The sequence below is a fragment of the Zingiber officinale genome, chromosome 5A, assembly GCF_018446385.1.
Source record: "Zingiber officinale cultivar Zhangliang chromosome 5A, Zo_v1.1, whole genome shotgun sequence".
NCBI classification, from domain to species: domain Eukaryota; kingdom Viridiplantae; phylum Streptophyta; class Magnoliopsida; order Zingiberales; family Zingiberaceae; genus Zingiber; species Zingiber officinale.
The window spans coordinates 1,511,764-1,537,532 of NC_055994.1; the positions used below are offsets into that span (position 1 = coordinate 1,511,764).

Here is a 25,769-nt window from a genome sequence, read left to right on the forward strand (position 1 = left end):
GCTAAAGAAAAAGGTCTTACATGACACCATAACTGAAATTCCTATTAACCACTGAAAAAGGGAGAGTTGACATTTATAATCTAGGAACTAAAGAGGAACTATCTTAGAAAGCAAGCAATTGATTAAGTTACAAGAACCCTGTCAACAGCTAGACAAAAGTAACTTGAAATAACAAGGACGGACAGAAGGGAACATAAAACGGACTCAGTATCTTGAGAAGCTAGGAATGCATCGATAACATTTAGTCATACAAAAATGAAATTACGGCTAGTGAAATCTTCAACTCCAAAATGGATAAGTTCTTTCGATGTCTCTAGTATCGTATCTCCCACACTCTGATGGTACCGTCAGTGTAACCAGTGAAAAGAGTACTACCATCGGCGCTCCATGTCAAACTTGTGCAGTACAGCATCTGCGTATACAGTCAAACATTAACAATTAAACCAATCAAACTAACATAATCGGAAAGATAGGAGAGCTTATTTTACATTTACTAATGAACTGTCAAATTAAATTCCAAACATATACAAACATGAGAAACAAAATTAAATCAATGATATCGTGTTTGAAGATGGAAAAACTTTGTTAGGAGACAAAAAATCACTTTAACAATCTTTTTCAACTACATGAAAGGATTGATGAAATAATTCGGCAACCACAATTTAAAGTTTTGACATGAAAATTTAATTATGAACTGAAATATAATAAATAGAAAATTTTATAACCGATTCAAAGTTAGTAAATTCTCAAATATTTGTTGATCTATAAGCATTACTGAAACAGGGAAATTGATCAAAGGGTAGCATATATATATATATATATATATATATATATATATATATATATATATATATATATATATATATATATATATATATATATATACTTACTGAAAATCCTCAACTCTTACATACAAAATCTTGAAAATCAGAATCCAATAAGTATTCAACCTCAAATAACAAAAGGACAACAAATTGAACATCTATCATGAGATCAACATAACTTCAATATTTGCAAATATCAGTCTGTCGTGCGCCCATTTTTGCTAATTGTTTTTTAAGCTATAGCACGGGATGCCTTTCAGCGACCTACTGGCTCAACCATTGGAAACACTAGCCTCAATCAAAAAGCAATCTTAATAACACTACTTATTATGTGGCTCGAGGAGGAAAGGCATTATTTGAATACTTAACGATCAGATTAGAAGACTGAAAAAACATCTATGAATCCATGCCCTTAGTTCAAAGCAAGTTAATTGGGATTTTAGAGAGTAAATGTTTTCAGCTTAAAACCCTTGCTGGTAAGAGAAACTATTGAGTCGCAGGTGGAGGGAGAAAAAAAGAGCTTCAGGCCTAAATATGCCTTATTAAGCTTATAAATAAGCATTTTATTTGTTGGCTTAAATATTTTATTTCTTATCTGCCATCTTCTGATATGATTTTTTTTAAAAATGCATCTTTCTTCCAATCTTTACCAACCATTACCTAGATCCTTTAACTTTGAAAGCTTAGTACTCATTCATGTGCTTACGCTGCACTATCCATATTTGAAAATCATAAATGATCTGAATAAACATAAAAAATCACAAACAAAAAAGACTTCCGAATGTATCTAAGGTCCTACCACTTTGAATAGTTAATACTTAGTTTCATATACTTTTGTCACACTATCCACATCAACATCGACAAAGCAAGTTAAACCCAGCTACTTACCTATTCCCCTATTGAATAGTATGCTAACAAATAATGTTAATATTCATGCTTACAAGATTTATAAATTTTCTAAGTTTGCTAGGGTTTAAAGCAATCAGCTTTAATGCTTCAACCTTTTTCAGCCAGGCTTGAGACAGCCAATGGAAATTTTTGTGCTCTAGATTTGAAACCATAAAAGCTCAAAAGAAACAAAAGAAATATAACACGTAATAATATTCAAAACTATGAATATTAATACAGAAATGACAATAAAGAGTAATATTGCAGATTCCAAGGTATAGAAAGAAAATAAAAGTATATAAAACATGGGATTAACAACTAATAAAATAAGCACATTGGCATCATAGGAATAAGAAAGAAAATCAATGCCTCCATTTTCATTTTTATTTTGTGAAACCATAGTCAATGATCACAAAGCTCAATAAGGATTCGAGATTAACCAAACTTAAGGTCCAACGCTCAATGCAGGGCGGAAGGATTTGTGGATTCCAAAGTTAGTCAGAACAACAAAACTGAGTGTTTCAAGATTTGACTCGGTAAAATTGAAAAAAACAACCACTAGCAGGCTTCTAGTTCATCCACAAGTCCAGTTTCCACACATGTTTCAATCACACCTTGCCTATAATTAATAAAATAATGAACTAGAAAGTGTCTAACTGAGTGTATTGTTACCAAAGCAAGTAAGCAACCTAAACAAATAAAAATGATTATACTAGAACAAAGAAACAGAACAAAATTTAAGCTCGCAGTGAATTACAATGAAAAAACAATTACCTGGTTCTTGGTGGAAGTGGTCTCAGGCTTAAGATCCTGCACAACGGACTTGCTCTCGAGATCCCAAATCTTGACGCTCTCCTGAGTGGCGGCACAAAGCCAATAACGGTTGGGGCTGAAGCAAAGCGAGTGAATGATGGCCCCTGCATCAAGGGAATAAAGGCGTTTCCCCTCAGCTAAATCCCAGAGAAGCGTGACTCCATCTTTGCCACCACTAGCACAGAGGGAACCATCGGGGCTAACGGCAACTGTGTTGACGTAGCCACCATGGCCAGCAAGAGTGCATCGCAGTTTGCAGTTCGTCAAGTTCCAGACTTTCACAGTGCGGTCCCATGAGCCAGAGACGATGGTGGGCTGTGAAGCATTGGGACTGAAGCGGACGCAGCTGACCCAGTTAGTGTGTGCATCGGCATCCTGAATGGTGTACTTACACTCCCCAAGAGTATTCCAAAGCTTGATGGTGCGGTCACGGGAGGCCGACACGATCTGGCGATTGTCGACGGAGAAGGCGACGGAGAGGACGTCCTTGGTGTGACCACAGAAGCGGCGGGTGGTGAGGCCAGTTGCGAGGTCCCAGAGGCGAAGGTCTCCATCCCAGGAGCCAGACAGGGCAAACTGGCCATCGGAAGAGAGGACCACATCCTGAACAAAGTGGGAGTGGCCGGTGAGGCGACGCCGGGGCACACCATAGGAAGAACCCCCTCCGGCACCCTCAAGGCTGGCGGCGGGGGCGTCCTTGGTGAGGTGCCAGACGAGGATGGAGTTGTCCCGGGAAGAGGAGACGATCATGTCGGAGTTGTCAATGGGAGCGGCGATTGCTGTGACCACGTCTGAGTGGCCACGCATCGTGCCGCGAAGGACCAGGGTGTCGGCCATCTTGCTACCGGCGGAGGATAACGGCGGCGGCGGCGGCGGCGGTCACAGAGAGGCGTAAACTCCATTCAGGTGTGCGATGACTATTTATAGGGTGTATCGGCTAGGGTTGTGAAACGGTGAGATCAAAATATTAGAACTTTATCGGGCCTATTAAGCCCGGCCCATTCTATATAGATATGGGATGGAATTAGGGGTGTCAATTCGGGTGGATCGGGTCGGGTTGGGTCGGGTTGAGTTTTTTTTTTTTTTTAACCCAACCCGAACCCGACTCGAACCCGAGTTCAACCCAAAAGACCTAAACCCGAACCCGAACCCGACCAACCCGATCAACCCGAACCCAACCCATATAACCCGAAAATTCGATTCAAAACGACTTTTTTGGGCTATTTTCCCTATAATTCTTCACTTTTATCTCAATACTCCATCATTATCATACAAATATACATAAAAATATCTAAATTTTTAAAATAAAATTTGATTTAACCCCCAAAAAACCCACAAAACCCTATATTTAAGTCAACCCGGGTCAACCCGGGTCAACCCGAACCCGACCCGACCCAACCCGAAAATTTTTTACTCTCCAACCCTCCAACCCGAACCCGACCCGAACCCGAAAATACCCAACCCGAACCTGATTTTTTTTGGGTCGATTTAGGTTGGGTCGTCGGGTCGGGTTCATTTTTAACACCCCTAGATGGAATCTAACACAAACTGGACCCATTGACATAATAAACAAAATGAAATCGTCATTTTAGGGATTCTTTCAAAATGATCTAGACATTTTTAGAAGAGGTCCTTTTTAGAGCGGTCCTAAAATATATTGAAACAATTATTTATATAAATATTAATTATGGTTATATGTGGGAAGTCCAAATTCCTTTGTCCATTAAAAAAAATAGACTAAGAAATAAATCACTTATAATTATAATTATGGTAAGATAGTAACTGTGATCTAATTATAATTAGTTGTAATTCTTCCTTGTGTTCATCATCTTCAAATTATAATTTGGATTCGGATAAATGACCATAGGCTACTCAGAGACCGTCCCCGCTTAGCACCAGATTGTCTGGTCATTTGCCCAATGTCAGTTATATCTGAGTATTTTTCGATCATTTCTCTTGATCTAAATCATAATACGAAGGTGAATAAAAAAAAAATCATAACTAATTATAATCAAATTATGATCACGATTCCATCTAAGTGATAGATTCTCTAATTTATTTTAATTTTTTATTTTTTACTATAGATCTACCCTTTAAGTAGACGTTCTAGACCGGGGGATACGAAACCATGTATATCGTTATGGCAAATCCGGTCCGAATATTAACTTAGTACACCCACGCAGCGGACCGTATTTCCAGCGATAAATAGAATTACCCGAATCGCAATGCGAATCTCCTGATCTTCGTACGCCGCCACTCCCCGCACAAGCTACTCGCTCCTCCTCAACGCCACCGCCACCATGGCCGCCGCCGCCGCCGCGGCCGATGTGTCCTCGCCTTTGTTCTCGTCTTCCAGTTGCCACCGTCATCTCTCTAGCAAGGCCAGAGCTCGAGGAGCGGAGACATTAACTACATCCCCCCTTTTCCGGAACCCTAATGTCCCCTTTCTCGCCCTCCGCCACCGCCATCCAGGGGTTGTGATCTCGTGCTCCACGACGGCTGGTGGAAGCGGGGAAAACCACCAGCAGCTCAAGATCCGGCGACCGGCGGACGAGAACATCCGCGAGGAGGCTCATCGTCGCGGTGAGGCGAGCGGCTCGCAGGGCTTCTCCGCTTGCTACGTGCCCTTCAACGCCCCTGCTGACTCTACCGAAACCTACTCCCTCGACGACGTGGTGTACCGCAGTCGCTCCGGCGGCCTCCTAGACGTTCGACATGATCTCTCGGCTCTAAAGCGCTTCCCGGGCTCCTACTGGCGTGACCTCTTCGATTCTCGCGTCGGCCGCACCACCTGGCCGTATGGGTCCGGGGTCTGGTCCAAGAAGGAATTCGTCCTCCCCGAGATCGATCCGGACCACATTGTCTCCCTCTTCGAGGGAAACTCCAACCTCTTCTGGGCAGAGCGCCTCGGCTGCGATCACCTCGGCGGCATGCCAGATCTCTGGGTCAAACATTGTGGCATATCCCACACGGGCTCCTTCAAGGACCTCGGCATGACTGTCCTTGTCAGCCAGGTTAATCGCCTTCGCCGCGATCCCCTCAACCGCCCGATTGCCGGCGTCGGGTGCGCTTCCACTGGAGACACGTCTGCTGCCCTGTCAGCCTACTGCGCTGCCGCTAGGATCCCCTCCATTGTCTTCCTCCCCGCGGATCGTATATCTCTCGCCCAGCTGGTCCAGCCGATTGCCAATGGCGCCACAGTGCTCTCCATCGACACTGATTTTGATGGTTGCATGCGCCTTATCCGCGAGGTCACGGCCGAGCTTCCCATCTACCTCGCTAACTCTCTCAACTCCCTCCGCCTCGAGGGCCAGAAAACCGCTGCCATTGAGATCCTGCAACAGTTCGACTGGGAGGTGCCTGACTGGGTCATCGTCCCAGGAGGCAATCTGGGCAACATCTACGCCTTTTACAAAGGTTTCGAGATGTGTCGGGAGCTTGAATTGGTCGACCGTGTGCCACGCCTTGTCTGCGCTCAGGCAGCCAACGCCAACCCTCTCTACCTGCATTATAAATCAGGGTGGGCTGACTTCAAGCCGGTAATCGCCGAAGACACATTTGCATCCGCCATCCAAATTGGCGACCCAGTCTCAATTGACCGTGCAGTTTTTGCCCTTGAGGCAACGGATGGTATTGTTGAGGAGGCAACTGAGGAGGAGCTTATGGACGCCATGTCTCTAGCTGACCGCACTGGCATGTTTGCCTGCCCTCACACCGGGGTCGCTCTCGCTGCATTGTTCAAGCTGAGGGAGAGGGGAGTGATTGGGACCAATGACCGCACCATAGTAGTTAGCACTGCTCACGGCCTCAAATTCGCACAATCTAAAGTTGAATACCACTCCAAGGAGATATCAGATATGGCTTGCCGGTATGCGAATCCTCCTGTAAACGTGAAGGCTAATTTTGGTTCCGTCATGGATGTCTTGAAGAAGAAGCTCGATGTTAAGGTTGGGCTTTGAACAATGTGAGTTGTCTCAAATCTCAGATCCTTGTCTTATTTTTCAGTAAGAAATTTGATCTAGGACACCAATTCATCGGAATCTCCCATTATTTCTTAACTTTTTAATTAAACTTTAGGATGCTATCTAGGAGAATTTCTTTGGAACTATGCCAAAAACATTAGCTTTGGCTGAGCATTAAGATTGCTTTTGAGTTTGAGATTGCTGAAACACTTTTTCACCTTCTCTTTTTACCTGAATTGTGCTTCTAATTTGTGTGTTAATTATAATTGGAGTGATTACCATGAGATAGAGAAGTCATGCAGTAGCCAAACTCCATTGTTCAGTGAAGTCTTGCCCTACTAATTGTGATATCTGTTTACTGCTTAAGATCCTTACCTGAGGTGAAAGTATGAGCTTCAATTCGAAGTTTATCTCTATTTCAATCAACTATGTAATCGACACCAATCAAGGGTCTCTGAATTTACATGTTCTTGAACTCAGAAGCATCTAGAGGCATATTAGGGATGTCTAAGTGCATCCGCATCAGATACCCTATTCAAAAATTTTACCTTAAATTTTAGATAGGGTAGCTAAAAAATCTTTGCATCAGCTACCCTATCAATTTCCTAAATTATGCATTTATGAACAGTACTTCTCTAAATTTAGGGAATGAATTTCATTCCCTAAACATTATAGAGGAGAGAGAAGAAATAGGGAAGCTGTTATATGATGTTTTCAAAAGTGGATATCCAAATTTAATAAAGTAACTTTTTTACCCTAAATTATGCATTTGGGATAAGGAAGCTGGTGTGGATGCTCCAACTCTGATAGGCTTAGAAGATGCCTTGATTATTACACACTATAACTAGACCAAATTTATTCTTGTTTTCATGGTTTTAAAAATGTGTATGCCTTTGTGATACCAAAGATATTCTATGCAGTCTTATGCTAAATAAACATAAATCTGTTGCTAGTTTGATTCTTAATTCACTTGCTGATCCGGATGATTTCTGATTAGGTTTCCTCAGATAAAAGGTGTTGGAGATGGACTGCCTGAGTAGTGATCTGATGACCTTTTCTCCCTAAGTTATGCTTGCTTAGATGAAATGTGGGTTTTTGTTTCTTCAACTATGAAATAAGGTAATATTAATTTCGAGCAGGAAATTAACTGAGACAATGGCATCAGCAGGCAAAACACTTCATCAGCAGTGCATTGAGATTTCTCTCCAACCTATTTATGTAAACTGTTTTTTTTCTCCTTATAAAATAGTTCATACATGTGGTGTGCTCTAAATAAAAAAAATTGATGAATACAAAATGTTATAAATAATTTTCTTAGTAAAAGGAAAGGCCAAAGGCTAGGAATCTATAATATATAAAATACACATATGGGAGTGTGCTCCTATTTGATGAAGACAAATTTGAACTTGGGTTTTTGTCAATAATTTCGAGTATCTTTATCATCTTGCTAGATTGGTAGAGATTTTCCCCTGTTACTCTAGCATGAATCTAAAAGTAAAAAGTAGGAGAGAAAAATGATCGAATGGTCACCTTTTAGTATTATAAAATTTAAAAATATAAGTGGATTAACACCCAACACTTAACTTGTCAGCTTTTTCAGCGCGCCTAGTTGAGATTTGAATCCATGTAGGTGATTGAGGGTTTGTTGAATGTTCCATTCATTTCTTTTTATAATTTAGAAAATATTATGTGTTTTGGAAGTGTTCATTCGTTCTATGAAATTTTTTTTAATCAACGATCAGAATAAATCACATTTAGGTCTAATTTTTCAAACTTTTCATATGCATTGAGTGAAATTTGAACCATCATTATTTAAGGAGTCTATTTCATCTTTTATAGTTGCACTATACTTTTAAGGGCTCATTTCAACCCAATTTATTTTTGTTAACCTAGATATCCAAGTCTTACTCACTTCATCTCCACCTTTTTTTTATTATTATATATCAGATATCGAGATCGATCTTATACTCGATTAATTATAAAATAAACGATTTGACTTCATATTTCGTTTACTAATAAAATAGCTCTTATTATATTGTAGTTGTTATCATTTTTATCTAATTTCAAGTTTCTAGTTTTTGGAATTGGTTTATAGAAATTTTTCGTCAGCCACGAAGTAAATTTGAGAAATGCCAAGTTGCTCTACAATTGCAACTGAATTTTTTGAAATTAATTATTCTGAACAAATATCTTTGGTGGAAATTAACCCTAGATGTTTTTACAATGCCACTATTATCTTGTCACTTATATTGTGATTGAGATTTCTACGCCCTAGTGTGCTCAGAATTACGGAGCAGATCTCTTGGTCCACAAATAAGTGGATTAGGGGATGGACTACTTCTAATTGCGGTCGAATTATAACTGTGATCCGGTCACAATTGATTGCGATTTCTCCCTAGGTTTACCGTCCCCGTCAGGTTATAGTTTGGGTCGAAGCGGATGGCCAGAGGCCGCCCTCTGCTCAGTGCCCGGCAACTTGGACACTTGCCCACTTCCAGCGACCTTCGAGTGACATTCGGCCGCCTGTTATGATCTAAACTATAACCTAGTGGGGATAGTTGATCCTGTCTGGAATCTGAGTCAGACAAAGGTCGGCTGAGATGGTGCTGATGTTGACAGAGAGGCGACTTTGACACACCTATCGTATGTGCACCGGAATAACGGATCCCCATATGGAACATAGGGACAATGGTGACGAAATCGGCGGTACTCAGGCTCTGCGCACACTCAGACAAGCATATGGAGTGTTAGATACTAGAAACCAGAGAAAAAGTCCCCGGCGTAGGCCCTCCGACGCTCAAGCCAGGTACTTTTCCCCCAGAAGAAAGTGTGAAGAAAAAAAAGAACTATAGAAGATGAGTGCGAATGTGTGCATACCTGGTTAAGGAAAAGGACCTTACTTTTTATATGACGCTGAGTACCTTCAGAGTCTGCATGTTGTTAGAGAATGTCGGGTGTCAAGACCTGTCGGATGAGAGAGGGTGTACGGTGACCTCCTATTGGTAGAAGGAGGTTACATTCATAAGTGATAGTAGACCATTGGAATATTCTCTAACGTATGACAGTTATTTCCTGACATTGTTGTTCTTAGTGCTTTCTGCCCCGTCTGGGTGTAGCTACAGACAGCTCGGGCTGACCGCTCAGATGTGTCACCCGACTTGTGTCTTGATGAGGAGGATGAGTTGTGGCGAGGAACCTATTTTTCACGACTTGATCAACAAAGGGTCGACGGGGGAGTTATCTTAGTGAAAGTACTAGGTTTGGTTATACGACTCGAGTTGGGGAGGTCCGAAAAATCGAGGATAGGTCAGGAATAGCACGAGTTCCATCTTATGTCTCAGATCTGGGAGACTTGCCCTACTTGTACCCGACTAGGAATTATATCTCTGATGATGTGAGGCGGTACAACTTTCTCTTCCTCCTGACTGTTGACTGTCACTTTCCCTTAACTTTTGACTACCACGTCCCCTTGACTATTGACTGCCCTTGCTTGCCACGCCCCCTTACTTTTGACTACCTAGCCTTATCGAGCCCCACATTAATATATTTCATGTGGGAATATATTAATCCATGAAACGAACCCTAATGTTTCAGATTCTCATACTAAATTGAGTTATCTTTTGTAATTAGATGATGATTTCATGCTCATATGAAGACCTTATACACTTGCTACTTTGCTAGTCTGTTACATAGTGTGTTTTTTTTTTTTCAAATGCAACAATGATCCATTGTCTGAGTAAAATTATAGTAGCCAGTTAAGCTGAAATTTGAGAGCTTATTTCCTCTTTCCTTCTGTTCTTTCGTCTCAGTGCCGTGGGGGATGCTTGTGCTGCAACGGATGAATGGGTCCACAATTCTCAAGCAGAGACTTCGCTTAGCAGCATTCTTCCTTGCATTGATGAGCAAACCACAAATCTGACATTGTACCAGAGTAAAGAAGTCATCGTCCAGCTCGTTAATGTGGTTAACACTGTGATATATTCTCAAGCTAGATCCACATCTTTCTAATGCCATCTCTCTGCTCTCCTTATGATTCTAGCCTTCATGACTGACACTGCAATCTTGAAGAGGTTTCATTGGTGAATGCCTCAATGGTATGTGTGCCAGGCCGCCAATTATTCCCTTTCTCATTTAGCAAGTGTTTGAAAATTCAGTAGCAATCATATCAATATTAATTTAGTTTCAAGATGATTTCCATGACTGACGATCATACAAATTGTCTGTTATTACCTTGCTCATATCCAATCCATTTGTGGGCGATTTTAGGTTTGGCAAAACTACACTTGCATCGTCTCTGATTCAGGACTCTATGCCACTCCTAGTAGGGTGACTCCCGACATTTACCAGCAGCTGGCTGTAACTGTAACCGTGAGTTGCGCGCTCGATCACTACATGACATTCCTGATCAGCCTTCAGAATTGCCAATCCGTGAAAGAAACTTTTGACTTGATCACAACTTTCTTCTGCCCCCAGCTGGAGCTTGATCTCCGCGTGGTGAACGCTAGACTAGGCCTCATCTCCACTGGCGTCATGCTTTGTCTCATCTTCTGGGTTTTGTATGCAAACCGCCCCCAAAGGGAGGAGGTGTTTGTGAAGCCTTATGAAACAAAGCCCCAGCAGTGAATCAAACTCCCTCCCCATCTTAGTGAACCATCTATGTAGTCTAGTTACAATTTTCCAGCATCTAAAACTTTTGTGGATGAAATGCACGTTTCAAGTAAATCTTCCACATTTTCGATGAGTTTCTATCACAAGATAGATTCAGCCTATAATTGCACCACCGATGTGCTAGAGAATGCACTAGACAAGTACCAGTAAAAACAAGTCAATGTACAGGAAAAAACGCTCAACTTTTTGTATTAACACTAAAGAATTACAAGTGGACTCTTTTGATAGATTGCTCATACATTTCTCTCATGTCCCTTTGCCATTGCCCGACCATGCCTATTTATAATTCATAAGCAGAAGTTGTCATGACGGTTACAAGCGATTGCATGGTAGTTTCCTCAACTACCATGCCATATGTTCCAAACTGTCATCCACATCATTTGTTGCTTTGACACCATGTCAAAGGCCAGCATGCACTCTTGTGCTTAGCCCATGGTTCTGCTTCATGAATTTGGGCTGAATAACCACTTTGCTATATCATCCTTCATGCTGCATTGCATGCACCGTTGCATGCCATGACTCACGTTTTCCGCAAGCCATGCTTGGCCAAATATTCATATTTCGCGCGTCCAACCTTTGCATTTGATCATCATTGTCAAGTCGACTTCCCGTTCGACTTGTGCTTGGACAGCCCCCGCGTGCTGCCACAAGTCCACTTGTTGCTTGGCATGCTTTGCACACATGTCCACTATACTGGATCCAAGGAGCAACGAGTTAATCTTGGTGCCTAATCATGTCATCGAGTTAAGGGGCTAACAGTTTCACATGGTAGCTTGGTTTGCACTTGTTTCTGATATGTGCAGCACCGTTGCATGCCATGACTCACGTTTTCCGCAAGCCATGCTTGGCCAAATATTCAGATTTCGCACGTCCAACCTTTGCATTTGATCGTCATTGTCAAGTCGACCTCCCGTTCGACTTGTGCTTGGACAGCCCCCGCGCACTGCCACAAATCCACCCGCTGCTTGGCATGCTTTGTGCACATGTCTACTATACTGGATCCAAGGAGCAACAAGTTAATCCTTGTGCCCAGTCATGTCATCGAGTTAAGGAGCTAACAGTTTCCCATGGTAACTTGGTTTGCACTTGTGTTTCTGATATGTGATATGTGTTCGATTGATGATACAAACTGAAAGTTGATAAACTCTTTTATAATCAAAGTTGGGTTCATGAGACGACTAAGCTACGAATGAAAATATTTTTCCCGGGTTAGGTCCTCTAGATAATTAATAATATATTTAAGGATTAAATTTTAATTGTAGCATATTATATATATTTTTCTTAATTCTAAAAATATTGATTGCTTGAATAGATTTTTATGAGTACTTTTCAATTTATCCAAATGATGGTCGATGAAAAATTTTTATAGGGATAGATCGTTCTATTTTTAAAATAGTTGAAGAGTTGGATATCTGGATTATCAAAAATAGGAATGAAAATATTGTGTAGAAAATATTTTCTATTTTCTTAATTAAAATCTCATGATTTATTGGTTAAGGTCACTAATGCACTCAAGATTCTGACATAGTATTTTGAAACACCATCTTTGTCATGAGTTTATTAATAAAAAGGTTATTAAAGCAAAGTGGTTACTGATATTTTAGTTCATATTTTAAAAAAATTCTAAAAAGAAAGGAAAATAATATTTATAATTCACTTTGTTCATCCCTCACTTCTAATAAGTTTAAATGACATTTTTCAAAAAAAAAAAAAAGGAAATAAATCTGCTTAACGCCGAGCAAGATACATGGGCTGGGACGTAATATTAGATTAGCACTAAATGGGCCGTAGAGGCTTGTCGTGTCCTGGTTGACACGCCCAGTAACCAGTTGGGCGATCGGGAATGACGGTGACGAGGGCGGAGTCGTTCAGATCCAACGCACTACTTCTCAGGTCGACGAAACCTGTACGCTGTCTCTGAACCTGGGCTGGGGAAGGAGAACTCAGAACCTCCATCAAGGGCTCCGAAGATGATTTGCCCATCTTGAACGCCGAGAATCTCCAGAGCAACATCAAGTCAGTCTATTACAGGTGATTCCCTCAGGCTACTTTGTGATTGCGACTAAGATCTGCCAAGAGCGTTAAAATTTGATTTGTTTTTTTTTATTGTTGATTATTTTACATATTTGTGATAGGCTGACGTTTTCATTTTCTTTCTTTTCAGCAAATTCATGCATGTGATTGCAGCTTTCAGTCCTTTTGTGGATGTAGGAAGAAGACCGGGATGAGAACTTATACATGCATAGTTTTTTTTTTTAATATAATTTTTAATCTGAAGTTTCCGTTGATCGATGGAGGCCTAGACGTTGAATGCATTCTTCTCAATCAATTTATTAGAAACATTGGAAGTTTGTTTACTCTGTTTCAGTTTGGTGGAATTCTCCGGCCACTGGATTTTAAAATAATCATCGCCTTTTATCTCCTTGCATTGATAGTTCTATGCTATTTTCTCTATGCCTTGATAAATAGTGGGAAACCAGCAAGGATTTGATCAGGTGATATTTATTCCTTTTATAATGGGATATTTTTCTCGGGCTGTTAATATATCATTGCGAGTTTATATAAGGTTTGTTTTCTACATAGGATTGTTCACTATGTCATCAGATGTTTGATAGATTCATTTGTTTTGCAGTCGAACCTTCTTGTCTATCATAGGTGGTGTGGTTGCGGGGATATGGGGATTTACTGGCTTGGCAGGATTTATCTTCTATTTCTTGGTCATGGCAGCTGCTTCTTTGTGTCTGTCAGCCAAAGCAAAATTTTCTGTCAACAAATACTTTGATTCTTGGAACAGGATATTGCTTGATGGAGCTTTTGGTGGACTAATGGTATGCTTCCAGTAGTATTTTTTTTGTATGTAGTAGAATGTATGCTGATATTCTTGCTGATTTTTTCCTATGGTTTTGCACTGAATTTATGTTGGAACAAGCAAAGTATTCTGTTAGCATATGCATCTATTTAACTGCTTTAGTCTATGAAATTGGGAGAGCTTGAACTGCCAGGGGTAGAGGATGGTTCACACTTTGTACACTTGACTTTCAACAAAGTTTTTCTTGAGTTGTAGAATGACAATGAGAATTCTTGCCTCATTAGTGGTTCTCTGAAGTTTGCTGTACTGACACTCTACTCCTATCTACCTTCAAGTTATCTCCCAACTATGCCATTGCAAATTTTTGCTCAATTTGACAATCTTCTTTACTAGGGTTTGTAGGTTGATATTTTTAGCACTACCATACACGTCAGAAAAATTTATCTTTTACCAAGTTATTTGATCATTGAATACAACTTTCTTTCTATTAATGATGTTTTGGAGAATACAACTTTGTCAAAAGATGTGCAATCAGGAAACAAGCATTCTACTGCTTACTTTAGAGTATGGAAGACAAACACTCTACTAGTTGCTTTAGTTATGAATAATGAATACAACTATTCTATTAGCTGCATCTTTGCATGTAAAAGACAAAACGTAATGGCAACTGATTAGAAAAATTAACATGATATTTGACTATAGTGCTTGATACTGAGGTGGGAAGGATTAGGTTTATTTATGTACTTTCATAAGTTTGCTTAGGATATGCTTGGTTTGGTTTTCTCATCCCATGTTTTTTTAGGTTCATACATTGGTTGGTTTTCTCTTCCCGGTAGCAATTGAACTTGTAACTAGTCAAGTTTTATTTTTGACAAAATTTTGGTGAAAGTATAAAAGAATAAGATAATAGTTTTTTTTGTTGAAGTGATTATCATGTGTATTTTATTTCATGTTAATATTTGATCTGTAATATTGGATCTAAAGTTAAAGTAATTAAGATACATACGATTAGATTAACAATGTCCCGGAAGGATTCTAAATGAAGGCAAAACCTTTGTTGTAGATGTTGTGGGAGATGGTTGGACATATGATTTTCTGAAGTTGTAGTGGAGAAAATTGTTTTTTTAATTACTGAAATTTCTTACAGGGAACTTATTTTGGTCTGCATCTTCTATGTAGATTGTGATAACAAGGTCACTTTCAGTAATGTGTATCGTAGTAAAAGGTAATTACGTTCACCCTTCACAGCCCACGAGGTTTTTCCCGCAGGGATCCCGCTCGCACTTGATGGTGGGTGAGCCACCTACCACCTTTGCCCTCCGGTGAGCTTTCTGCACAAAGGAATGGGTGACACTGAGCCGGCACCGCCCTCGTCACTCACACTCAATCACTTACCACCTCCGGCCCTTGGTGAGTGTTCCACACGAGGGAATGACGACAATGTTGAGCTGGCACCGCTCTTGTTGCTCGACGATGGCGGTTTGATTCCCGTTAATTCCGGAATCAAGGAAAACTTTACTTTTTCAAGGAAATTGCATTCTGGATTGCATGTTCCTTTTGTTAATATTTTTGGCATGAATTGTTACTCGTGAATCGTTCATTACCTAAATCAAATAAGATTTTTATTGATAACTTTAGATAGATAATCAAAATTATTAACAATAATTTTAAATTAAACTCATCCTAAGAGTGTGTTTGGTTCAAGTTATCATATATAGCCTTGATTATATAATTATCAGGTAATTACACAACCAAAATTATAAGGAATAAAACATAATCAAATATTTTTTAGTTCACCTAGGTAATGCAATAAAAATTTATTTGTTTAAAGATTTTAATGGATAACATAGTTTAATATTTTACTGTATTACCCTCCGTTATAAAATTAATCATACTTATTATTATTATCTTTTTTTATTTTTTTTTCACATTTTTTTGTGTTCTTTACGTTTTTTTAATTTTTTTTCGTTTTTTATGGTTTTTATTTTTTTCTATTTGTTTACTTTTTAAAATTTTTTAACATTTTCCTATTTTTTTTATGTTTTTAGTTTTTTAAATTTTTACTATTTTTTTTATTTTTAACGTTTTTTATTTTTTTTACATGTTTTTCCTTTTTTTTAAGTTTATTTTATTTTAGTTTTTATATTTTTTGTTTTTTTTTCATATTTTTCTCTTATCAGAGGATATTTTTGGTAAAAAAAAAGTTAATCTCGGAATCAAGAAAAACTTTCGTTTCATGGTTGTATGTCTCTTTTGCTGACGTGTCGAGCATGTTATCTAAATCAAACATAATTTTCATTGATAATCTTAGATAGATAATTAAGATTATCAAGAATAATCCCCAACAAAACATACAGTGAAAGTTTTTTCCTTTATCTTTAACTATTTGTTTATCTGTTGAACTCAAATGATTAACCAGACTGGTAACATCGAGTCTGGGGTGACCGGTCCGGTCCCACGGAAGTTTCCCACCGGTGGTAAATCGGGAAGCGCTCGTAGCAGGCAGTCCAGGAATCCAACATCCTTTAGTTGTGTGCCCCATTTGGAGGAAATTTTTTTGTAAATTCATCATAGTTGGAGCCTAAACCGCGAGTATCTGGGTGATAATCTGAATATCCTACCGTTGCACCATAGTCCCGGGGACATTATCCACTGAACTCAAGGATCTTGGCACAGTGGCACCTATCAATTTTCACTCTCTCATCCTTGTGCCAGTTCATGAATTCTGTAAGAAACTGACCCCATAGGTCATCCGAGTTGGTATGTGGTGGGATGCTTGCCACATGAGGTCGCAGGGTCGAAACTCGGGGTAGTCGGGGCGTAAATCCCCGGTCCCTGTGCAACTCACCCCACCTGCCACATGCTCGCTCAGGATGTTATGATTTACCTCCCTCGTGATGGCCTTGGGTCGGGTGTGGCGGGGGCGCTGGGGGCGAACGATTTCGCCTTTTGCCACATGAATTCTGTAAGAAACTGAAAGAATGAAATGGAGATCGACTTACAAGAAGAATCCCCACTAACCTGCTGGAAATTAAGTAACTAACTGGCACATTAAATCGACTAACACACCTACTTTGAAGTATCACTAATTCCATTATATCCTTCAAAATTTACATCTGCTCCTGAAGGTGTGTATACACTTCTAGCAAATCCACCTCAATCCAAAGAAGGGAGTAAAAAGGATAAAAACTAGAAAGCTAAGTGAATTCACCAAAATCTATCTAGCTAGATGTAAAACGACCTTAATTGATTTGGTTGCATCCATCACAAGATCAAACAATAAATCACATAAGTAAAAATCAAAAACAAAAACAAAAAAGAAAGAAGACTTGGGGTTGCATGTGTATATATTAATAATGCTTATGAATATAATTGTCTTAATTCAAGAGCAGCTGTCGTCGTCGTTGTCGTCTCTCCCGGGTCCGCCGTAGTAAAAGTAGTTGCCCCACAGGGCGTTGATGCCGCCCTGGATGTCGTAGCAGCTCGGGTGGTCGGCCAGCACCCGGAGGTTCGGCGCCGGCACCAGGCTGTTGTCCCAGTCCACCACCTGCAGGTTCCGGAAGTAGGACGCCCGGCCGAACCCCTCGCCGGCGAACTCCCCGCTGCCCATCTGCGTCGACGTGTGCTCCCCCATCGGCTGCGTGTTCACCACCTCGCCGCCGAACTGCACCATGCTCGCGTGCTCCGACAGGTGGCTGAACAGGAACGACGGCCAGTAACCCACCAGCGTCCCCGACCCCAGCTCCAACCACCAGTTCCCGTGGTTCGGATCCTGTTAACCACATATTTATACGCTAATTAACCTCTAATATAATTACAATTCATGTCACATCAAGTTAACCTTTATTTTCAGAGAATTATTAAGCCGCATTCAATTCATTTTGTCCTGGGTTGTTCTGTGCGAATTATGAAAACTTGCACAGTGAAAGAGTTAGTACGTGCTTCCTCACCTGCCTAAAGGATAAAACTTAAAATCTGCAAAGAATTTACCTAGAAATCTAACATTTGAATTATTATTAGCATAAAGGTGGATGATAAATCATTACTGACCAGTGACCATGCCTTTCTTTCTAGTTTCCGTTTCAGACAACTTCAATTCACTTACCAAAGGCATTTAAGGCCATGCAAGTCTGGACAAGAGGCCATTAAGTTAAGGTAGCTGGAAGTAGGTAGTAGCTGGTGGATATGTATTCAATCACACTCCCAGATTTAATTTCTATTTTTTTTTCCTTTTACTGAAGAACTAGAATTAGTTTAGCAAATTACCTTCCACACTAAGAGACTGATATCGAACTGTCCACCACTGGGTGTTGAAACAGGGGAAATGGCAGCTCCAATGGCTATCAGGTTGTTGGTTTGTATGAAGCCTGAACACAGAAGGTTGTAGCATCCTGTTGCTTGATATGCATCAGTCTGAAAATTTTCATTTAGTGATTGAATGTATAAAATATCTAGTTAATTGAGATCAAATTGATCGAGATATGCAGGAACCTACAGTCCAGTAAGTGAAGAACCTTGGAGAACTATCACCATAGAGCTGCGGACTCACCTGAAGCAGGAAGAAGAGCACAGAGATGTCTTTCTCAGTATTATTCAAGTTCATAGTTCTTTTTAAGCCAAATTTAGTACCTGCCACCCAGCTTCAATGGTGTTGAGGTCGGTGCCAAAAGATCCAGAGATGATCCAAATTTGTGACAAGCTGAATTCAGAGGAGCTCGTCACTTTGGGTGCCCACACATTTATGCTTGCTTTTGCACCGTAGTATTGATCTCCCACAACATAACCAACCGCGTGCTGCGATCGGGTGAAGGATGAGTTGTTCATGCACAAATCCAATGCTTTCAGAGGAAGAAAGTGAGGAATCAAGAACACAAAACTGACCTCATGGTCGTTGCTTTCGGAATCATGGCTCATTGTCACGGCAGGCTTCCGGCCGAACCTCTTCACGGAGCTGGCTCGCAAAATGTCTTCTTCCGTGGTCCTCCTGATCGGAACAGACCCCTCAGGGCACGACTCGCCGGACGTCCTCCACAACTGGAACTCGTCTCCGGCGGCCGCGGTGTCATCAGGGGCGTGGCCTTTTGGTCTCTCCGGCGGATCCTGCAAATTCAGGAAACCCATTTGAGTTCTTCAGATGAAGGATGGCAAGAACCATGCTAATGAAAACTTACCATAGGCTTCAGCCCTTTGAGCCTGGGATGATCAAATGCAGGCTGAAGATGAGAGAGCACGCAGTCAATGAGATCCCCGTCGGGACTCTGTCAACAAGCCAAAAAGGTGAGATCTTGCGGCAAGAACAATAAAGTAAAGTAAAGAAAAAACAGAACAACCTCAATTGTTTTCAAAGGAGGCTTGTTCAGCCTCTTAAGATGGGCTCTTATCCTCCTATACTTCCTCATCTCCTCCCCCGGCCGGAAAACCGTGTTGTTCGACTCCGAGAAGACGGGGCGGACGGCGGCGAGGAGGAGGAGGAGAGCGAGAATGGGGACAAATACAGGTGGGAGGGAGTTGTGGTGGCTAGCAGCCATTTTTGTGGAATTTTGGAGCTTTGGACCTTCTTCTTGTTGCTGTTCTATATCTGTCTTTATCTTGGTACATGGGTGCCCCTTGTCTTCTACGCCCTGTGCCACTAAACTAGTTGTCCCCCATTGGTGCCACTACGAAACCTCCCAAGTTTCCTCAATTAACTATAATGCACTAACTCCCAGCACCATCACTCCCTCCTCCCTCCCTCCCTCCCTTCATGCTGAGCTCTGCCGCTTGCATGATCGATGGATGTTGCAGCCATGGGAGGTGTAATCAAGACGCCATGCTTAAAGTGTCTCGAGCACGCTCTTTTCCTCTCCTCTTTTCGTGTCTAAATGATGTATTTTATTGATAGGTGTAGTAAAAGCAGGAGGCCAAGGCATTATAATACAACTAACGATGCCCAGAATCTTTGGCTTTTTTATGTGTATATATATATATCTTTTATTTCCATCTTTCTCTTCTCTTCTTTTCGTTAATTAGGGTTCCTTTCTTTTGGATTTTAAAGGAGGCAACTCCACACTTGAGGTCTGAATGCGCCCTATGGTCATTTCTCCATGTTTCTTTTCTCATTTTCCTAGATGTTCTGTGTCAGTTACTGTTTCCTTGGAGGTCCATGTGTCAGATATTGTTAAGATCTTTTAGAGGCTGGTAAAATCATCTAAAAGAATTTAGAGTCAGATGAATATTTAAAAAATTAATTTTTGAATATATATATAAAAGTGATCCGGGAAGATCGTTTAGATAAAATTTAAATAACTGAATTGTTGAAAAGAATGCCAAATGCCTCCTGTACAATTTAGCTTAGATTTGATGGAACATTCCTAATTCTGCTTTTAGTTCCCCATTGCTGGGGGACGCAGTGGAGTTGGCTGCATCAGTGTACAGTGCATTTGTGGAGTTGGACTGTTTGAAAAAAAGGAAATTTTATGTTTTAATAGGTGAATAATTATTCAAATTTCCCTTTGTTTAGAAGATTAAAACAACAACAAAAACAATAATTTTTTAGTAGAATAAAAATGCTTCCTCAGTTTGCAGGTTTGAATAGCAGACAAAATCAAGAATCATGGTTCAGATCCTTCCATCTGGGAAGAACTTGAAATTGAAAATTCAGTATTTTTTTTAATAGTGTAGGTGTTTAAATTTTGCCTACTAATCAGAAGATAGCTTGTGTAGGTGTTTAAATTTTGCCTACTAATTAGAAGATAGCTTGACTGTTGTCTCTCTGATTCATCTATCTATCAAATGTTGGAATTGTAAAATTACAAACATAATCTCGCATTAAAAATATATAGGTAAGATTATGAGTTTATAAAAAAAAAAGATATCTCCATTGGCACGAAAACTTTTGGATATAACTCAAGAGCAAAACAATGAAAGTTTAGGTTCAAAGTGGACAATATCATATCACTATAGAGATATCTAAATTTTTTTCGATGTTACAATTGGTATCAAAGCCCGGACTGTTAGAATGTTTAACCATCGACTGCGCACAAGAACTATGGTCTGATTGAGTCATGTGAGTACAATATTGACTTCAAACAAAGAACGTGGGGACTCCTATACTCGGATCAAGAGGATCAGATATTAGACAGGAAGTCCTAGTCAAGAAAGTCCTAGTAAGTCTGGTGGACTATGGGATAAAAAGATCTGATGGATCGAAAATTGGATGTGAGATATTTAAATTTTTTTCGATGCTACACCGAATAAATTTAGAACAATTTATGGATACTCAAAAATTATCCTCTAAACCTGGGAATTTTGTATATGCGCTGATCGATAAACCTGGGAACTAGGACAACTGCGTTGCTTATGGGCAAAGCGTAGCTCTGTCCAAGAATTTTATTAATGAAGCTTCTTTGTAATTAAACCTTCTCTCTGTTCGCTGAAAGTCTCTTAATTATAATTATAATTAAGAGAGAGTTGCAATTAGAAGAAAAGCAAGCAACAGAGAGCTAAAGCTCGAGTTCGTCGTCACATGCCTGCTTATTGTCTCTTTCTCTGCTGAGCGAAGAGATGATGAACGTGAACTTTTGACCAACCCTCTCGTTTTAATTAGACCACTGATCAGTGTCGTATGGCAGCACAAAGTAGCTTTTTATGTTGGGAAATCTTCAAGAGAGATCTTATCTTTCAGAGATTTTATTCAGAAAGATTTGCCATAGATTGACCACTGCCCAGTTCGAGATTTAAGATAGTAGAACACAAAAATCCATTTGCATAATTTTGTTGGCTCAAAAGTAGGTGTTTTCCATTAATTTTAAAGTAAAATCTAACACATTTATATTATCCCATCAGGATACTCTAATAGCTAATGCATGCATGAAATATTATCATCATGAAATTTAAGATTCGAATCTCGATATAAACAATATCTTATTTTATAGATAGACGCATTTTATTTGTGTTTTAAACAAAATTTTTGATTTTTTTTGTTCTTTCTTCAAAAAAAATAAAAATTAAAATTAAATGTCCAATTTAATTTGGATATGCAATCTATACATTTTAGCAAAGGTTTAAAGATCAGTGACATAAACGCACTAACAATCTTATAATAAATAGACAGGAGCCCAAATGAACTGAAACATTGGCATAATTTAATGCACGCCAAAAGATTGCGCATGGCCGACCACGCCACTTTTGCTCCAGTAACTTTATAATGGTTCCATGTTGCATCAACACTATGAGTATCTCCATCATCATGCTCCTTCGTCCAGGTAGAAAGCATGCACAATCCATTATAGAATTCTAAGATTCAGAGTGCCTGTATATATATATAGACTATTACCTGGAGCAGGATCATGCAGAAGATGTCTGTGTCTTGCGACGACTTCCCTATCGGACTTCATGACCAACGAGTCATCTTGTGCCATACCAATGCTGGTCGATGGAGGCAACGGTGGACGAGGGGAAGAGGCGGCGGCAGTTCTATGAAAATGAGGTTCTGGAAAGCTCAGCCTTGTTCAAAATTTTTGAGACATTGTTGAAAAGAAGTTTCAACATTTTCCGACAATTCACTTCGTCCGAGTCTACTAGTGTTTTTATTCAAAAGCATATTGAAAAGGCCAAATCTCAAGTATCCAAGGAGATTTATTCGGAAACAGGAAGGTTTGTATGACTAGAGAAATACCAACTCACAGGAAACCGCTGTCCGTAGGCTGTAAGCATTGAGGTGGTTCAGCTCCTCGCGGTGCTCACTAACAACAGCTCGAACCACATCACCAATGGAGACCATTCCAATCAGTCCTTTGTCATCAACCACGGGAATGTGCCTAATTCGTTTCTCTACAAATAGAAGAGGTTGCAATTCACTGTTTCAGTCAGTCGAGCTAAATAAACTCAGCTAGAAGACATTGCAAACCTGCAATCAGCTGCATTGCTAGCAGAACTTTAGTATCTGGAGTCAAGTGATAGGTTTATTCTGAATACAAGTAAAAGAATTTGCATGAGATTGGAAGGTGAAGCAATGCAGAAATTTACGGTGTCCATAAACTAAGATCCACGTTTTGAGGGCGTAAGAATTGTGCGGATGAACCAAGAATGAGCTAGGTTGTCAAGTATACAATGCTTTTGTATGTATATAGTCAGCAAGAGAATGCAAAGCAACTTCTCCAATTATACCTCCTCAGTCATGATGTCGCCGACTTTAGTTTCCTTGAAAGATCTTCCCTGTACAATGATTTTATGTAGATAATCTGAAGAACAAAGCAATCAAATATTAGAATCACAATTACATTGCAATGCATAAATGAAAAAAGAATCATTAAAATTGGTTACTGATTCTGAATAAGGGCAGAATAAATCTGTCTGTGAATCAATTGTTCTTATTGGATGTTCAAAAGACTCGAGCTCAGTTGTCCATACTCTGTTATATATATATATGAGTCTATCCTCGATAGTAGTCCCTAATTATACCCATTTGTAACAACACTTGGTTATGCCAATTTCCACAAATATTTTTGCTCTTAATCCCTTTCCTCAGTGGAAGAAAGCAGTTCTTCAATTAACAATTAACGAAATGTGGAGAAGCATGGAATTGGAAAATACTCATTAAGCATCGGACAGTTGATTTGCAACAATTCACAAAGATAAAAGTATAAAACAAACACAAAGTAACTATTCGATATATAATTTTCAAATTTGATACAGATAAAATTTGAAAACTATAATATCTATGTTAAGTTGAATAATGAAAGCACGAAACAAAAAAAAATCACCATCTTTATTGCTAGACACATCGAAGCTTATCATAATTTGAAGTAGAATGAATTTGATTTGCAGTAGATAGCATTATAATAGTTCCACATAATTGCAGTAACTGTTGGAGAACATATTTTGAAATAGGAACTGAAACAACTAAGGAACTCCTGAAAATCTACTGAATTGAATGTACAGAAAGAAGCCAACTGTCAGGGTTTCTTATTCCCTTCAGATATTGATTTCGCTGGTGCCATTGAGTGGAAACATGGTAATACGGTTTATGAATTCTCTTATGTTGGCACATAAATATTTAGGTCTGTGCATGTAAAGGTAGGTTCGAGCAAATGCAAATCAATCTTGTGCAAGCAACATTTTTATTCAAGTACCATTTTACAATAAACAAAATAAAACACTGACTAACAATTACCTCTCTCAGTAACAATCCCTGCAATCGATTTCTCTACCCCAGATTTCACCACCACCAAAGCTCCAACATTGTGTTGTGACATCTAGAAGAACATCAAACTATTAATTTGCGTAAAGCTACTCAAAGAAAGATGGCATTCCCCGAGTGATTGAAATGGCCTCTGCATGATTCCTGTTGTCGAGAATGTAAGCCTTAGACGAAATAATTGTCTAGCCACAGATCAAATTAAACAAAAAAAATTCACTCTAGCCTATCAGTCAATTACTTCAACCCCAAGACACAAATTCCTCAGCTATCTGATTCAAATCTAAAAAGGATAATCCTTCAAAAGTTTTTTTTTTCTTTTTAAAATCCTTTGGGATAACAAAGAAAAGAATTGTGACACAGAAATATTGCTTAGAACACCACACTTAAAAAGTAGCATTTTTCATTGCTACGAACACATTGATTACCAAAATCATAACTGAACATAAAAAAAAAAAGAACACGAAAGTTAAATCAACGCCAAGGAAACACAGGACAAGAAGATTCCCAATCTCAAAGCCCTATTGCCGAGATCAGCAGGCTGTCTCCAGCCGTAAAAGGAGCCCTTAGCGCAAGATCTATCACGGACAGCTCAATAACAACCGAACAGAGAGATCATGAGAACTTGGCTGTATTAGGGTAAAGCGAACTTACCTTCACCTACTATGGAGCGAGTAGATGGGAAACCAAAGAAATTGGAGCAAAAGGACAGAATGAGATAAGATTAAAAAAAAAAAAAAAAAAAGGTTTGGTTGGGTTCAAGGAAAACCAGTGCAGGACCACCACAAGCTCCCACCTGTCTTATCCACATTGCGGCAGCTAATATATCATTAGAGGATATTGAGCAAATAATTAATTAGCACCTCAAATTAACAATAATATCTTTTGTTTATTTATTTTCCTATACTCTATCCTAGTCTCTTTTCTATATTTTCCACTTAAATTGAGACATTTTCTAATCGTCATACGTCCTCAGATGTTACACAATTATAACTGTTATAGTTTCATAATTATTATAACTAAATTATTATATAGTTGTAATAGTTACGATTTCATATCTGTTACATCATGAAAAAAAGATAATTTAAGACTAAAATTATTTAGAGTTTTCAAAAAAACTTTAAACCATATTTTTTTAGTCTAAAACTAGGTTATTATGGGTTCCACCTCGTAACCAGTTGTAGATCTATGAATGAATTTCAATTTAATATATTGCATGTCCCGTGGTTCAACTTAAGTAAAAAAAATTATAATTTCTTAAAGTTTAGGGTTTAGCATTCATGTTATACAAATACTAAACCGTAGTTACTATAACTATATGATAACTCATTTGTAACAGCTACGAAACCATAACTACTATAATTATGTGACAGCTTATTTGTAGATACAAAACCATAGTTGCTATAATGTGACTGTTAAATTCTAAATTTTGAGAGATCATAACTTTTGACTTGGGTTAAATTATAAGACGTAATATATCAGATCGAAACTCATTCAAAGATCTATAATTGATTACAAAATATTCCCTCGGATGGGTCTAGTGGCTAGCGCATGAGGTATTGCCACAATGAGGTCTGGGGTTCGAATTTCGGTAAAGTCGAGGTAAATACCTCCCTTATGTGCTAGTT

The 25,769-nt window shown here is 39.3% G+C and overlaps 3 protein-coding genes and 2 long non-coding RNA genes across 11 annotated transcripts; 2 read left to right on the top strand and 3 right to left on the bottom strand.

The window, feature by feature from the left end:
* Positions 1-103: 103 nt before the first annotated feature.
* Positions 104-3,425, bottom strand: LOC121979251 (guanine nucleotide-binding protein subunit beta-like protein A). Its single transcript, XM_042531211.1, has 2 exons — positions 2,487-3,425; positions 104-412 (listed from the first exon to the last, which is right to left on the bottom strand). Exons 1-2 carry the CDS (start codon positions 3,360-3,362, stop codon positions 314-316), a joined length of 975 nt encoding a protein of 324 aa, XP_042387145.1. The 5' UTR covers positions 3,363-3,425; the 3' UTR covers positions 104-313.
* A 1,313-nt stretch (positions 3,426-4,738) lies between these two features.
* Positions 4,739-7,744, top strand: LOC121979250 (threonine synthase, chloroplastic-like). 2 transcript variants are annotated; one of them, XM_042531210.1, is made up of 2 exons: positions 4,739-6,489; positions 7,495-7,744. In XM_042531210.1, exon 1 carries the CDS (start codon positions 4,826-4,828, stop codon positions 6,482-6,484), a length of 1,659 nt encoding a protein of 552 aa, XP_042387144.1. In that variant the 5' UTR covers positions 4,739-4,825; the 3' UTR covers positions 6,485-6,489; positions 7,495-7,744. The 2 variants fall into 2 exon arrangements, with proteins under 2 accessions (XP_042387144.1, XP_042387143.1); XM_042531209.1 differs by having other exon boundaries at positions 4,746-6,489; positions 7,485-7,744.
* A 5,206-nt stretch (positions 7,745-12,950) lies between these two features.
* LOC121979255 lies at positions 12,951-18,619 on the top strand. 2 transcript variants are annotated; one of them, XR_006111346.1, is made up of 4 exons: positions 12,951-13,186; positions 13,320-13,983; positions 18,284-18,344; positions 18,452-18,619. It is a non-coding gene; the product is annotated as an uncharacterized LOC121979255 (long non-coding RNA). The 2 variants fall into 2 exon arrangements; XR_006111347.1 differs by lacking the exons at positions 18,284-18,344; positions 18,452-18,619 and adding an exon at positions 15,144-15,596.
* Positions 17,191-19,492, bottom strand: LOC121979254. Its single transcript, XM_042531212.1, has 7 exons — positions 19,295-19,492; positions 19,136-19,222; positions 18,846-19,064; positions 18,594-18,758; positions 18,460-18,513; positions 18,231-18,377; positions 17,191-17,736 (listed from the first exon to the last, which is right to left on the bottom strand). Exons 1-7 carry the CDS (start codon positions 19,490-19,492, stop codon positions 17,347-17,349), a joined length of 1,260 nt encoding a protein of 419 aa, XP_042387146.1. The 3' UTR covers positions 17,191-17,346.
* A 2,457-nt stretch (positions 19,493-21,949) lies between these two features.
* LOC121979256 lies at positions 21,950-24,845 on the bottom strand. 5 transcript variants are annotated; one of them, XR_006111352.1, is made up of 6 exons: positions 24,118-24,845; positions 23,112-23,185; positions 22,852-22,911; positions 22,621-22,775; positions 22,279-22,519; positions 21,950-22,197 (listed from the first exon to the last, which is right to left on the bottom strand). It is a non-coding gene; the product is annotated as an uncharacterized LOC121979256 (long non-coding RNA). The 5 variants fall into 5 exon arrangements; XR_006111351.1 differs by having other exon boundaries at positions 22,279-22,522; XR_006111350.1 differs by having other exon boundaries at positions 22,279-22,418; positions 22,629-22,775; positions 24,118-24,840.
* Between the last annotated feature and the right edge of the window lie 924 nt (positions 24,846-25,769).